This window comes from Pelodiscus sinensis, chromosome 6, assembly GCF_049634645.1.
Source record: "Pelodiscus sinensis isolate JC-2024 chromosome 6, ASM4963464v1, whole genome shotgun sequence".
Lineage (NCBI taxonomy): Eukaryota > Metazoa > Chordata > Testudines > Trionychidae > Pelodiscus > Pelodiscus sinensis.
In genome coordinates, this window is record NC_134716.1 from 118,370,167 (window position 1) to 118,385,382 (window position 15,216).

At 46.9% G+C, this 15,216-nt stretch overlaps 1 protein-coding gene across 2 annotated transcripts in view; it reads right to left on the reverse strand.

Annotated features, from left to right (window-relative positions):
- The window catches only part of ARK2C (arkadia (RNF111) C-terminal like ring finger ubiquitin ligase 2C), a 112,854-nt gene that overhangs the window by 24,443 nt on the left and 73,195 nt on the right, over positions 1 to 15,216 (reverse strand). For both annotated transcript variants that reach the window (XM_006136768.4, XM_075932728.1), the window contains exon 2: positions 4,466 to 4,775. In XM_006136768.4, the coding sequence (XP_006136830.2) occupies positions 4,466 to 4,775 (310 nt within the window). The remainder of the gene's footprint in view (positions 1 to 4,465; positions 4,776 to 15,216) is intronic.

The following is a 15,216-nucleotide window of genomic DNA, read 5'->3' on the forward strand; positions in this document are numbered from 1 at the left end:
ACAATGCCTGGGAGAGGCCTGGGGTGCAAAAGCAAGTAAGTGCCCCCCCACCCGCCTCCTCATGCCAACCCCACACCCCGACTGTGCTCCTGCACCGCCCCAAGACCCCACAACCCCAGCCTGTTTCTGTACCTTCCCCCCCAGCCAGACATCTCATCCCCAGCGGGCTCCTGCACCTTTCCCCCTGGTCAAACATCCTAGCCTCACCCTGCTCCTGCATTCTCCCCCTGGCCAGATACCCTTCGCCCAGCCCACTCCTGCACCCTCGCCCCTGGGCAGACACTCTACTTCCAGCCTACTCCTGCACCCCACCTTCCACCCAACCCTCGCACCCTCACCCCACTCCTGTACCCCACCTCCTGCCCAGATCCTGCACTCTCACCCCTCTCCCACTCACTGGCAACCCTGTCCTGCACACTGAACCCCTAATTTTGTCCCCACCTCAGAGCCTGGGGGGGGTGGTCCACAAAACCTCAGAGGAGTAAATCCAGCCCATAGGAAGCCCTGAACCTCAGTCTTCTGTGTCCCTTTCCCTCGACCCAGGGGGTTGGCAGCGCCAGAGGAATGAGGTATCTTAGTTGGGGGCCAGATCAGTGAGGGTTGGGGAGCTTTGGAGGGTTTTTTTTCTTGCTTTTCACTTGTGTGGTCCCAAACTGATTTTTCTGTGCCCTCCGTTACAAAAAAGTTTCCCCACCGCTGTCACAAATAAAGAAAACATTAAAACCTTTTGTGTTGGATATAAATTAGTATTTTACTTTATTTAAAATGAAGTCTGATAGCTAACATGAGAAGTTAAAGTGCTTAATTTGTTTGATAACTTAACCAGTAAGAAAGAAAATATTAAATTAAACCGCTCTCCCTAGCTGCAGCACTAGCAAAATGGCACGGGTGTAATTATGTAATTAATGGTGAGTTTTCACTAGCAATTGGTGGTCCATGGAAAAGGTTTGCATTGAGCCAGGTGGGCCACAGGCCAAAAAGTTTGAGAACCACTGCCTTGAACCCACTTAAAGAACTAACCTGTGCAAAACAAAATATGCACAAGTAAAGTAAAAGAAAACCTCTTGAAGGAAGAAAACATATGGAAAGGAGGAACGTTTCACTCCATATCAATCCTTCCAAACACAGCCTCATTGCAAAGTTTCATACTCGAATTCCTGATCCATTGGTATAACCCACAAATGGTTTCCATACGTTTTCAAATAGGTCTCCCCTTCCTATATTTTATACAAACCACTCTCTCAAGACATGCAGTCTAGACATCGACTTCCATCTCCGTTGAGTTAAAATTATCTTCAGTCATCAGTCCAGTTTGAAGCCAAGTTGCCTTTCTTGAGTGAATGTTCTTCAAAATCAGAAGCATTTACTTTGCCTGTAACTAGATTATCACCATCAAGCCTAAATCCAGAATGATGATCTTCTGTCTTCCCACAACATGCATGTATAACTGAACAGATCCAGAATGTATGATACAGTCTCTTTCATGGTTATGAAATCTTCAACAAATGTTCATAGTTCTCAGGCAAACTACTCATTTTCTCTGTTGCCCAGTATACATTATGTATAGTTACTGATTGCACCCATACTTCCAGTGGCTTCAGTTGAGTTACCCTAGTCTGAGAGAAGACTCTGTCTTTGTACTTTGAAATTCATGTCCCCAACGGTTTTATAATTAAGAAGCCAAATGTTTTCCCCATTATCTTCGTGTAACTTTCGCCTACTCCAATATCCCACAAGCTTTTAGGCATCATTATTAAACACGGCGATATAGTGTATATGCTTAATGTGTTTCCTTCACAAGTCTGAGTTTTCTGAGCACTGGGGGCAGATCAGTCAGGTGTCTTCTGTAAGAAACCGCTCCGTGATTTCTTCCTACATAATCAAAACTGTGAACTCCTCTCTTACTGTTTGTAAGTTGAAAAAAAAAATCTCTCGTGGCTGATTTTCAGAACAGCTGCGCCTCTACATATCTCATTGGATCTAGGTGCTGGCACTGAGGTTCTCCATGCAGTGGCCTAGGTGCTACAGAAGTTGAACATCTGGGCTGCAGACTCTCTCCCTCGTGATGACCCGACCCTGAGCAACCACAGCTTTAGTGCTGGCTGAATCTGTGGCACCAGCAGTTAGAAACCAAGGGTGTGTCTAGACTACATGCCTCCTTCGACGGAGGCATGTAAATTAGCCAGATCGGAAGAGGGAAATGAAGCCGCGATTAAAATAATCGCGGCTTCATTTAAATTTAAATGGCTGCACCGATCTGCCGATCAGCTGTTTGTCGGCAGATCGGGGCAGTCTGGACGCGACGCGCCGACAAAGAAGCCTTTCTTCATCGGCACAGGTAAGCCTCGTGAAACCAGGTTTACCTGTGCCGATGAAGAAAGGCTTCTTTGTCGGCGCATCGCGTCCAGACTGCCCCGATCTGCCGACAAACAGCTGATCGGCAGATCGGGGCAGCCATTTAAATTTAAATGAAGCCGCGATTATTTTAATCGCGGCTTCATTTCCCTCTTCCGATCTGGCTAATCTACATGCCTCCGTCGAAGGAGGCATGTAGTCTAGACACACCCCAAATGTCATAGGAAGCTAGTGAAAGATGTTGCCCCCGGATACTCTTTGTCCAAACCCCTTTTTAGAACCTAAGAGGACAGGGACATCCTTCCATCCTAATCTGAGATGCTTCATCAACGTCTACATCTAAAATGCAGGCCATGGGTATATACTAGGGATATAAAAACCCAGTTAATCAGTTAACCGGTTAAAACTAAGGTTAACCGGTTAAGTAGGAACCCATGCAGGGGGTGGGCAGCAGTAGCGGGCAGCGCCAAGCACAGAGGAGGTCATCTTATGCTCCGCCCAACACACACACACACACACACACACACACACACACACACACACACACACGGCAGCTGGCTCCTGCTCCCAGCCCCCCTCCGCATGCGGGGTGGCCAGCTTCTGCTCACAACTTCCCCATACAGGGGGGAGCTCCCAACCCCTGCAGGGCTGGAGCAGCCCTCTGCCCATGGCAGGCCACATGTGGGGGCTGCTCCTGGTTACCAATTAACCAGTACCGGTAGGGATGTTAAATATCAATTAATTGAATAGTTGAGTAACCTCCTGAATTCTTATCGGTTAGTCAACTATTCTACAGTACCTGAGGGCAGATCCAGCAGCCAGTGCATTCCAGCCTCACTCCTGAGGAACTCTCTGCCACTCCATGGGGTGCCAGGCGGGAGCTGGTCTGTGAGGGAAGTTAGTTTAAAAACCAGCTCCCCTCACAGAATGGCTGCCTGTCACCCTGTGCTGCTGCCGCTACCCCCCCAAAAAAACACCAGGAAAAAAAAGGGGGGGGAGACCAAAGCTGTTGAGCAAAATATTATATATATATATAAATAAAATAAAGCAGAATTAAAACAGCAAGTCCCCTTTAAGAGTGCAGAGATAGGAACAGGGGAACAATTGAGCACTAAGACCCAGGGGAGTCATTGCTTCCCCTTGGTCTTTTTGCCGGCAGCCATTTTGTGGCAGCAGCCTTGCGGAACCAGGTAAATATAGGGTCTAGAGTAGGGAGGACTGGGGGTGTTGAGGACCGGGGCGTGACTTGAGTGGGGAGGCCGGGTTCTGAGTGTTTGTAGGCAGGGGCGGATAAGAGTGCCGCGGGGCTCAGGGCAGCACCGCAGGGCCCTGGGCAGCAAAATTTTGCGGGGCCCCGCCTTTGACACGGCGCATGCGCCGTGGTGCCACAGCGCATGCACAGGACCTCGGGAAGCGCGGGGCCCGGGGCAGCCGCCCCGCTCGCTCTGCCCTAAATCCGCCGCTGTTTGTAGGGTTACCAGGTGCCTGGCATTTTTGCCTCCTAGCCGGGGGGGGGGGGGGGGGGGGGGGATTCAGAAAATACCGGACATCTTAGGCGTCCGGTATTTTCTGAATTTTTTTCCACCAGACAGGAGGCAAAAATACTGGACTGTCTAGATGAATACCGGACACCTGGCAACCCTAGGAGGAGAATGCATGTAGTCTATAGCATTAACCTATACGTTTTTACTTATTGGTTAATTGACTGCAGTATTACATCCCTAATACCTGGCAAGAATCACCCATTAAGGGTGATGCTTGCTGGGTAACCAGTTAACCATTCACATTCCTTGTATATATCCCCTCCAGCAGGTCAGACCCGTGTAGAACATCCTTTGACATCGAACTGGACAAGTCTACTTTGACCTCAAGCTCTTTGTTTCCCTGCACTCCTTGCACAGGATAGAGAGCCAAATTCAGCCCTGATTTAAATGTGTGTGAGCCTTACTGACAGCACTGAGCGGCAGCCCCAGCTGTTCTAGAGCTAAGCTTGTCTTGCTAGGTCTCGTACAGAAGAAGAGATATCGTCTTTGAAAGCCATGGGCTGGCTGGGGTGGGTTAGTTTGGCTTATAGCTGGCTGCCCTATTTCTTGATGGAAAAGTCACTTACCTGGGATGAGGCATGAGCCTACGCTGCTGGGCCTCAAGGAGCTGCTGCTGGAGGAGGTATTGCTGGTGTAGCGCTTGAGGTAGGAAGGAGGGTCCTGTCACATCCTGAAACGGCAGGGCTGGCAAAGGTGGGAGGGGCTGGTGTAGCGGGCCGTTATGCTGGTGAGCTGTCGCCATGTGAGGGTTCAGGCCTGGCTGTGGCTGGACAGGGTGAGGGAGAGGAAAATCAGCCGAGATCTGAGGTTGGGGGCCCAGATGGAAGTGCCGGCAGGAGGTAGCATGAGGATGCTGAGACCTTTGAAAAGGAGCACCTGCAAAAGAAAAGCAAGTCTATCACAGAGGCATGCACATACAGCCACAAAGGCTATGCAACAGGACTCCCTCTAGAACAGTATTCCTCAACCAGGGGTACGAGTACCCTTAGGCATACTCGAGAGAAGTCTGGGGGGTGCATCAACAAAACTGAAACTTGGAGAAAACTGAATTTTTAAGTTTTACAGCATTTTATTATTTTTGTACTTTTTACACCCAAAAATGTCAGCGCCCGCCCGGCTACGATTAAGTTGTTTAAACAAATGTGTTGAAATGGTAGACAAAAAAATTGTGTGTCTGAAAACTCTAGGTACTGGGGGTACTTATTGTTAAGGGGTACTTTATAAAAAAAGGTTGAGAAACACTGCTCTAGAATACCCCATCAGGGCCAAGGCCTGGGGGCAAACCGATCATATAGCCTAATAAATGTCTTCCCCCTCTTAGCATTAATGATCAAAGTCATCTGCACACCTGTGACCAGTGTTTCCAAACATGCCTCCACAAAAGACAGCAGTTGCATTGTGTGTGCCCAAGCTGGATAACTCCATGAAGCTGGACGTGAAATCTCTAAAGCATACAAACCCCCCTCCTTTCACCACAGGCCAGTCACAAACTCCTGGGCGTTCAGAAGAAATGTGGTGCATTTCCACATGCCATCAATGTCCACGGTGGAAGTTTTACATCTTTTCTTGGAAGCATGTTGCATTGGCTGCTATCTGAGATCAGATCTTGGCCTACCCGGGCCGTTGGTCTGATCCAGCACATAAATACTTATTTCCTTAGCATTTTTGCCTTCATAATAGCTGCCCTCTTGGCTGCACATTACACACCCACTGAAAAAAAACATCTTCATGTAGGAAATTAAAAGGCAGCAATGACATCACACAAATGACTTATTTTTTAAATGTGTATCATGCGGCAAGATGAATCTTTGTAATAACCTCAGAGGTTTATTAGGATAAATCTTCCGGTGCAGATGAAAGCCGAAAATATAGAATCTCTTATCCTCGAAGCCTAAGGCCATCTCTCCCGTTTGGCCCATGTGAAACCTTACACCAATGACATCCAGCTTGTTTGTTTCATCTTGGGAGGCCTGGTTCTCATATAGCTTTTCAGTCACATCTGCAAGATATTGCCTAAACTAACAATAAACTAGGTGCAACCTGATACAGACCCCGTCCTTCTCTCTCATGTGGACCACAGTTAATTCTAGTAATTGTCCAACAGACACCAGTGTTCAGTTTCCTTCTCTACAACCGACTTCCCACATCATCTTAAGCAAGTCACCTAGAACTTGTCTACATGGAATGTTGGTGCACTGCCAGCCAGAGTGTTAATCTAAAGTGAATTCTGACCATACTCCCCTTCTAGTACACACTTGCATCCTTTGCCACGTAGCACATGACAGCCTGGCAAGCTATTGCACTGTAGATTCACTAATGTCCCACATAGGACAAGCTCTAAGTTTCGCTTTGTCTCAATCCCCATCTGTACAATAGAGATAATAGCATTTCCCTACCTAGGTGCACTAAATATCGTGTGATGCTCAGACACAACTGTATTGGGGGCCATATCAGTATCAGAGACAAAAAAACCTAATCATTTGCCCTTCTGTGGTGCTTTCCATCAAACATTGCTTGCATCTGGCCTCACAACACGTGTGTAGGTAGGTGATATTATCCCTGTTGCCAATGCTCACGGTTTTATCAAAAAAAGGTAATGAATAAACTGAACTCCGTGTTCCCTAAATGAGACATGGGCAAAAACTCATTTCTGCAAAACTACGCTACTGTTTTTTGTCAAGCCCTGGTTCCTGGCACCTAGTTAGCTCATGAAAATCTCAGCTTAAAGCCCTCAGACTGAATCAAATTCACCCAAAAGGCTCAGCACCCAAAAAGCAAATAAAACAAACCCCAGATTTATACAGTAATGGGTCTTGCTGGACCAAACTCTCTTTGCAGAAGTCCTCAGAAAGAGCTCTAGTTAAATGTACTTCGTACAGCCCACGTCCTGAGACAGACAGTGCTCCATACCACAGACACATTGCTCTTGAGCTTCTAGGACATTTGTACTGCAAAGATGATGCTGGAAAATGTGCAAATCAAACTCAAAAGCCACTAATTGCATCCTTCATGTGCCGTGCTCAGCATAACCTGCCTGCAGTAGGAATTTGCAAAAAGGAGATGCAGTTCTAGGATTAAAGGGGGGGGGGGGGGGGGGAAGGGTGATTCAGATACTACCTGTGTCAAGTCACAGAGGGCCTTATATTTATCTTGAGGTGAATGGGAGATCTGAGCCCCTGAATGGACCAACCACAAAAGACTTTATTCTCCATGAATGCATTTTGATCTCCTGATAGGCATGCAGGGAGCTTACAGTGAGAAACTGGCCAGCTCTTAGCCTACAGGACTGGTCTCTGCATTAACAGCTGCTTTCTTAGGGCATGCTCCAAAGCCCACTGACATTGACTGCACCATTCCCACTGACTTCAATGGCCTTTGGATCTGGTCCTTATTTTCCAGACGGACTGGGAAAATGGTAACACATACGCTTAGCTCGCTGAGAGATGATGTGCTGCTGTTGCTGCTGCTTGTGACCGGATACAAATCTGGAAAAACAGCTTTTGCCCCACATTTCTCTACCAGCTGGATACAAAACCCACCTCACTGTGTCCAGTTTATTTATGTGCCTCCCTAAACTGGAACTCCTAGTACTCCTCTGATGTCTCTGAGCCGTGAAAGGAGGTTCCAGATTACTAGCACTTTGTGTTTTTTTTTCTCTCCCCCCCTCCCCCCGTTTGCCCCTTTTGCCTCTTATCCATATTTTCCTCATCAGACTATGATATTTAAATAGTACCTTGAAGGGATATTGGATCAGCAGTCTACTGAAAACAATACATTCTGCTATGCCAGCGCAGGAGATAAGATATCACAACTTAGCCAGAGGCACCAGGTCCCATTTAGCTGATAAAGGCTGAGCACTAGAAGGATAAGAAATCTCTGGGCTAGGCCTGCATAAATTACACTGCCTGCATGCGACCTGTCAGCGTAATGGCTTGACTATCTTCTCCCCTTCCTTTCCTGTCTTTCCTTTTGCAATTGCTCAAATTCAGTCTCCTTGTCCTTGTGCATTGGCTCATCACAAAGTCCTCGACATTTCATAACTTCCCCTTTCCAACATCCGAGGGCAGGCTGCATCCTGCACCACGTTATGGCTGTGTGACCGTGTGGAAGCCAAATGTGGCGATTTGGCCCTGAGCTAGCTCAGGCTAAAGTAGAACGAACACAATGCAAAGATTTGGTATGGCTCAGGAAAACAGCCTTGAATCGAAGTGCTTATCCAGATACTCAGCAGAAAGGAAGGTGAGTCCAGTGGTTAGGACTGTAGCCGACAGGGCTGTCTAACAAACATACTAAGTGCTTTGTTTCAAAGCAGCAGGGTTCAGACAGACATTTAGTGCAAGACATGCTAGTGCAGGGTAGACTGACACCCCACCTTGTTGCCAACTGAGGCTCAGTCTGAATTTAAAAGTTAGGTGAATATAGCTATTCAGGGGAGCCCACAGCTTCCATGAGCCCCTGGGCAGGGTGTAGAGAGGGCCAGCTCTGCACCCCTGGAAAAAGCGGGGCCTCAAGTGGAAGGGGAGGTGCTGGGACAGCCATCCCTCCACACTACTGAGGGGCACTAATTGGTACTAGTCATAAGTGGAAAGCACAGAATATCACTAGCTCATTAAAAAAGACCTTGGTACCCACTCCTCACAGATACAGACCCAGGTTCAAGAAAGGGTCTAAAATGACAGAATGATGGATAGAGATGATCTAATCAAACCACAGGGTACAGGGTGATGGGTGGTATCTAAGTAGTGTCAGAGGGTGGCAACCTGACAACGTCAGTAATGAGGTGTGATTTGTTTGTACCTGTATATAAGGTGGTGTCTTGGGGGGGGGGTCAGTCTTTGTATGACTGGGGGGCAGTGGAAATTTCCCACTGATTGAGTCATTTCATTGTGGCATGTACACGTGTGTAGTGGTTCAGTAAAGTGTACTGACAACTGTTACAGTTCTTAGCTTAATAATAAACCTGGCCTGGCACCTTCAAGCCTTATCTGGTTTGTGGTCTTTGGGGGCCCTATAAGGGTCTGCTGTGGTCATTGGGCCCACATCATTGAGCACACACACAAGCAGCCTTCTGGTTACCATCATCGACGGAACCAGAGACCTGTGAGGATGTCACGGCAGTAAATCCACCTAACTACACCTACAATAGGAAACCCTCTTCCACAGCTGTAGGAAGTGGCTACATCATGCACCCTAGCTGCTGTGCTTAGTGAGCAGACGCAAGCAAAGACTTAGGAGGCCTGGGATCAAGCTCCTGTTTCTCTCTGAGCTGGGGCAAATCACTTGAAGCCAGAGCCCACAAGGTATTAGGGGCCTGATGGACATTTTCAAAACTGCTGCTCAGCTGCCTCCTAACACTGCAAGTGCCTAAGTCCCCTGGGCACCCAAGTTCCCACCAGGGGGCACTTGCAAAACCACCTAAGCTCTCACACCATCCCACAGCTAACCAGCTGCTCAGACCTCTAGATCAAGCCAAAGCCGCAGAGGCCCCAAAGCCGCAGAGGCATTCCCAAGAGGCAGGGGAATGCCTGGCTCACAGGGGGGCATGATCCTGTAGGTCCGCTCGGAGTGCGCTGAACACCTGAAACTTGGCAAACACTAACTCAGTTAGTCTATAAGGTGCCACAGGACTCCTCGCCACTTTTGGCAAACACTGCAGCAGGAGGGTTGGGCAGAGGCTACCTTTAGGTTGGGGGCAGAAGCGCAGCAGCTGGGGAACAGGGAATGTAGAGAAAACGTGGGCACAGACACAGAGACTGGGGCATGAGCTACTTACATGCTGACCTGGCTTAACTCCCTCACTCCTGCACAGGGTTTGCTGCTGAGACCCCTGAGCAGACAGAGACACTGATCTCTGGCCTGCCAGCCAGACACACTGCGTGAATCATCTAAGATTCAGCTACACCCCTTCCCCTCGGCATTGCACTGCTGGCTAGCACAGGCAGCAACTTCTTCAGTGGGTTTGTTCTCAGGATCCCTTCCCTTAAGTGCCTCGTTCTCCTCAGGCACTGGACACAGAGCCTGGGCAACTAGCTCGGGGCTGAGAATGCCGCAGGGTAGCAATTAAGCATTAGGCTGCTAAGCCTACAATGGAGACACTCACAGTTCCCTGCCTCACAGGGGGGTTGAGAAAATACACACATTGAAGCCTGTGAGGGGCTCACATACTATAGTGGGGGCCATGTGAGAACTTGTGGCAGACAGTCAAAAAGGAAGGGGAGGGGGAGGAAAATCACACCAGTTGGACTGGAAGCACCAGGCCACTTGGGACTCGGGTTGGGATGTTGGGTCCTCCCCTTGTATTTAATCTGAAAAACAAAATAGGCTTGTCAGGTCACCAGACAAAGCCAGTCAGGCAGATGGAGACGCTACTTAAACACCTGATCCAGATACCTCAGACAGCTGGCTGGCCCATGGCACAGGTGTTAGGCATGGGCTTATGTAATAGCTTTATTAATGATAACAAGGAGAAAGCCCCACCCATGGGACTCTAGAGCCTCACTCATACTCTCTGACCCAACACATATGTCATTATTTATGTGCAACAGAACAGCAACCCATTTGTTCGGTAGCCATAGCACTCACCTGAGAAGCAGGGGATGGATGTTTAAATCCCTTTGTTCATTAGGTAGGAGGGGTATGGAACCAAACAGCCAGCCAAAAACTCAAAAGGTAATAATAAAATGTTTTTTTAAGCACATCAGAAGCAGGAAGCCTGCTAAACAACCCGTGGGGCCGCTGGACGATCGAGATACAAAAAGAGCATTGAAAGACGATAAAGTCATTACAGAGAAACTAAATGAATTCTTTGCTCCAGTCTTCATGGCTAAGGATTTGAGAGAGATTCCCAAACCTTACCCGTCCTTTGTAGGTGACAAATCCTAGGAATTGTCACAGATTAAAGTGTCATTAGAGGAGGTTTTGGAAATAATTAATAAACTTAACAATAACAAGTCACCGGGACCAGATGGCATTCACCCAAGAGTTCTGAAAACTCAAATGTGAAATTGTGTAACTATTAAGTATGATTTGTAACCTATCCTTTAAATCAGCTTCTGTACCCATTGACTGTAAGATAGCTAAGATGACACCTATATTTAAAAAGGCTCTAGATGCGATCCTGGCAATTATAGACGAGTAAATCTAACGTCAGTACCAGGCAAATTAGCTGAAACAATAGTAAAGAATAAAATTGTCAGACACATAGAAGGGCGTAATTTGTTGGGCAAAAGTCAGAGTTTCTGTAAAGGGAAATCATGTCTTACTAATCTATTAGGGTATGTCTACACTACCACCCTAGTTCGAACTAGGGTGGTAATGTAGGCAACCGGAGTTGCAAATGAAGCCCGGGATTTGAATTTCCCGGGCTTCATTTGCATAAAGACGGGCGCCGCCATTTTTAAATGTCCGCTAGTGCGGACTCCGTGCCGCGCGGCTACACACGGCACGGACTAGGTAGTTTGGACTAGGCTTCCTCGTGAAACGAGGAGTAACGGTAGTTCGGACTAGGAAGCCTAGTCCGAACTACCTAGTCCATGCCGTGTGTAGCCGCGCGGCACGGAGTCCGCACTAGCGGACATTTAAAAATGGCGGCACCCGGCGAGATGCAAATGAAGCCCGGGAAAATCAAATCCCAGGCTTCATTTGCAACTCCGGTTGCCTACATTACCACCCTAGTTCGAACTAGGGTGGTAGTGCAGACATACCCTTAGAGTTCTTTGAAGGGGTCAACAAACATGTGGACAAGGGGGATCCAGTAGATATAATGTACTTAGATTTCCAGGAAGCCTTTGACAAGGTCCCTCACCAAAGTTGTGATGGGATAACAGGGAAGATCCCTTCATGGATTGAGAACTGGTTAAACGACAGGAAACAAAGGGTAGGAGTAAATTTTCAGAATGGAGAGGGGTAACTAGTGGTGTTCCCCAAGGGTCAGTCCGAGGACCAATCCTATTCAACTTCTTCATAAATGATCTGGAGAAAGGGGTAAACAGCGAGGTGGCAAAGTTTGCAGATGATACTAAACTGCTCCAGGTAGTTAAGACTAAAGCAGACTGTGAAGACCTTCAAAAAGATCTCACAAAACTAAGTGATTGGGCAACAAAACGGCAAATGAAATTTAATGTGGTTAAATGTAAAGTAATACACATTGGAAAAAATAACCCCAACTATACATACAATATGACGGGGGCTAATTTAGCTACAACTAATCAGGAAAGAGATGTTGGATTCATCATGGATTGTTCTCTGAAGACGTCCACGCAGTGTGCAGCGGCAGTCAAAAAAGCAAACAGGATGTTAGGAATTGTTAAACAAGGGATAGAGAATAAGACAGAGAATATCTTATTGCCTTTATATAAATCCATGGTACGCCCACATCTTGAATACTGCGTACAGATATGGTCTCCTCATCTCAAAAAAGATATATTGGCATTAGAAAAGGTTCAGAGAAGGGCAACTAAAATGATTAGGGGTTTGGAACGGGTCCCATATAAGGAGAGATGAAAGAGACTGGGACTTTTCAGTTTGGAAAAGAGGAGACTAAGGGGGGATATGATAGAAGTCTATAAAATCATGACAGGAATGGAGAAAGAGAATAAGGAAACGTTATTTACTTGTTCCCATAATATAAGAACTAGGAGCCACCAAATGAAATTAATGGGTAGCAGGTTTAAAACAAATAAACGGAAGTTCTTCTTTATACAGCACATAGTCAATCTGTGGAACTCCTTGCCTGAGGAGGTTGTGAAGGCTAGGACTATAACAGGATTTAAAAGAGAACTAGATAAATTCATGGAGGTTAAGTCCATTAATGACTATTAGCCAGGATGGGTAAGGAATGGTGTCCCTAGCATCTGTTTGTCAGAGGGTGGAGATGGATGGCAGGAGAGAAATCGCTTGATCAGTACCTGTGCAGTTCACTCCCTCTGGGGCACCTGGCATTGGCCACTGTTGGCAGACAGGATACTGGGCTGGATGGACCTTTGGTCTGACCCAGTATGACCATTCTTATGTTCTCAGGAGTGAGTACCCTAACCACTGACCTAAGGGTTATAGACCAGAGCAGCTCCTCTCCCCACCTTTTTGCCTGGATCGAGGTATGTGTTAAGGACACTGACCAGACTGAGCCCCACAGGTGAAATGGAGGGGCCTGTCTCCACGTGGTGTGAGGATCCCACTGGGGCTCAGAGAGTGTGTCTACCCTGCAACAAAACAGCCAAGATGGTAGCGGGAACCGGGCGTGAGCCGGGAATCAGGTGATCACCTGATTCTCAGCTCACGCCCAGTTACAGATGCTATGCTGAGCTAACCCTATTGTGGCTCCCTCAATTATCAACAAATCAACTAGTCAATGGAAAATCCATCAACTAGTTGATTAAACTAAACATCCGTAGATTTTAAATCTCTAGTCTGAAGGGTAAAACCAGCCTTGCACTTGTCACACAGGCCTATCTGAGTCTCTAGATGTAGGTGAGATTGCCACTCTCTGTGCCTCTGTTTTTTCACCTGTGAAATGGGGATAATGATATTTCTCTCCCTGAGGTGTGGGAGATGGATTCACAAATCCTAGAATGATGCTTTGGGCTCCCTGGAAGGGAAGGGCAGAATAGTAAGATAGCAACAGAAATACCAACAACAAATGAATCAGGTCTTGTCCCAGCAACAATCTCCAAGTCAAGGCTAACTGAAGGCATTTGTAGGAGATTGGGGGGAACCCAGCATTTCATTAATTTACATTGGTGCAAAATCTGAGTACTGCTAACTAATTATTCCACTTCTTTTGGCACAACCGGCTCCACTACACAAACGTTCACACTCCATTGATGGCATTGCTGTCTACACTGATGATCGGATACCACAATGCTCTCTAATGCTGCTCTGTTGCTGTTGTATTTTCTCAGTGCAGCTAGCTCAGCCGCTGAGCACCTGCAGTTGTCATGGAGCAACAGTGCTAAGGATTAGTTTTGCTGCAGAATCAAAGGACGCCCTAATTGGGAAGCGTCTGATTTGCCTCTACTACTTTCCCTGCCACACATTTTGGTACAAAGCAAGTGTCATAGCAACACAACCTGGGAAGACAGTTTGCTGACTAAAGCAGAGGTGTAGGAATAAGGAATTCTGGACTTTATCCCTGGCCCTGACTCTGATTGACTGTGTCCCCCTGAGGCAAGTAACTGCTCTGTGCCTCAATTTCCCCACCTGTTAAATGAAGAAATACTTAACTAAGGAGGATTTTGTGAGGACTAATTAATGGATGTTTACAAAGCACCGTGAGACAGTTTGATTAATAGTGCTAGTACATGCTTCAGTTCTACAACCCTTCTCTCACTGAAGTCAATGGGATTACTCAGGTTTTGCAGGCTCAAATCCATGTACTCCTCCATATTCCAAGGAGGAGTCCTGTGGTACCTTGAAGACTAATGAATTTATTTGGGCATAAGGTTCCCTGGGCTGAAGCCCACTTCATCAGATGCATGGAGTGGAAGCTTCAGTTTGGCATGGACATATACACACGAAAAGATGGGAGCGCTAACTATGCGGAAGACCAGTGCTAACAAAGCCAATTTGAGCAGGGTGGATGAGGCCCACTCCCAACAACTGATGAGAAAATGAGAATGCCAAAAGGAGGACAATTACTTTTTGTAGTGAGCTAGCCACTCCCAGTCTGATTGTGCATATGCAAACTTGAGACTGTGTCAAGTTTTTCCATATGCCAACATTTACACGGAAAGAACAATATGCACATTTTATTACCATGCACCATAAAAACATAAGAACGGCCATACTGGGTCAGACTAAAGTCCATCCTTTCTGCCGACAGTGGCCAATACCAGATGCCCCAGAGGGAGGTATCACAACAGTTTATCCTCACATGATCGCTCTCCTATCACCGACTTCCAGAGAAACAGAGGCTAGGGATACCATTCCTACCCATCCTGACTATTAGCCACTGAAGGACCTAACTTCCATGGATCTATCTAGCTCTTTTTTGAACCCTGTTAAAGTTCTAGCCTTCACCACATCCTCTGCCAAGGAGTTCCACAGGTTGACCGTGCACTGAGTGATGAAAAACTTCCTTTTGTTTGTTTTAAACCACCAATATTCTATTCACAGTGTTCATAAAATTATGGGATGCATAACGTGCATATTTAAAAAAAAAATCATCAGTGCTTGTGATGTAAAATCCATAGCTAATATTCCCAACACAGACATAGGTGTTTCAAGCTTCCAAAAAGAAATGAAGTCCAAAATTCAGGTTAGTCCACATGAACAATTCTTTTGAATGCAATGGCGCTACGCTGAGAAGGGCTATTCGTAT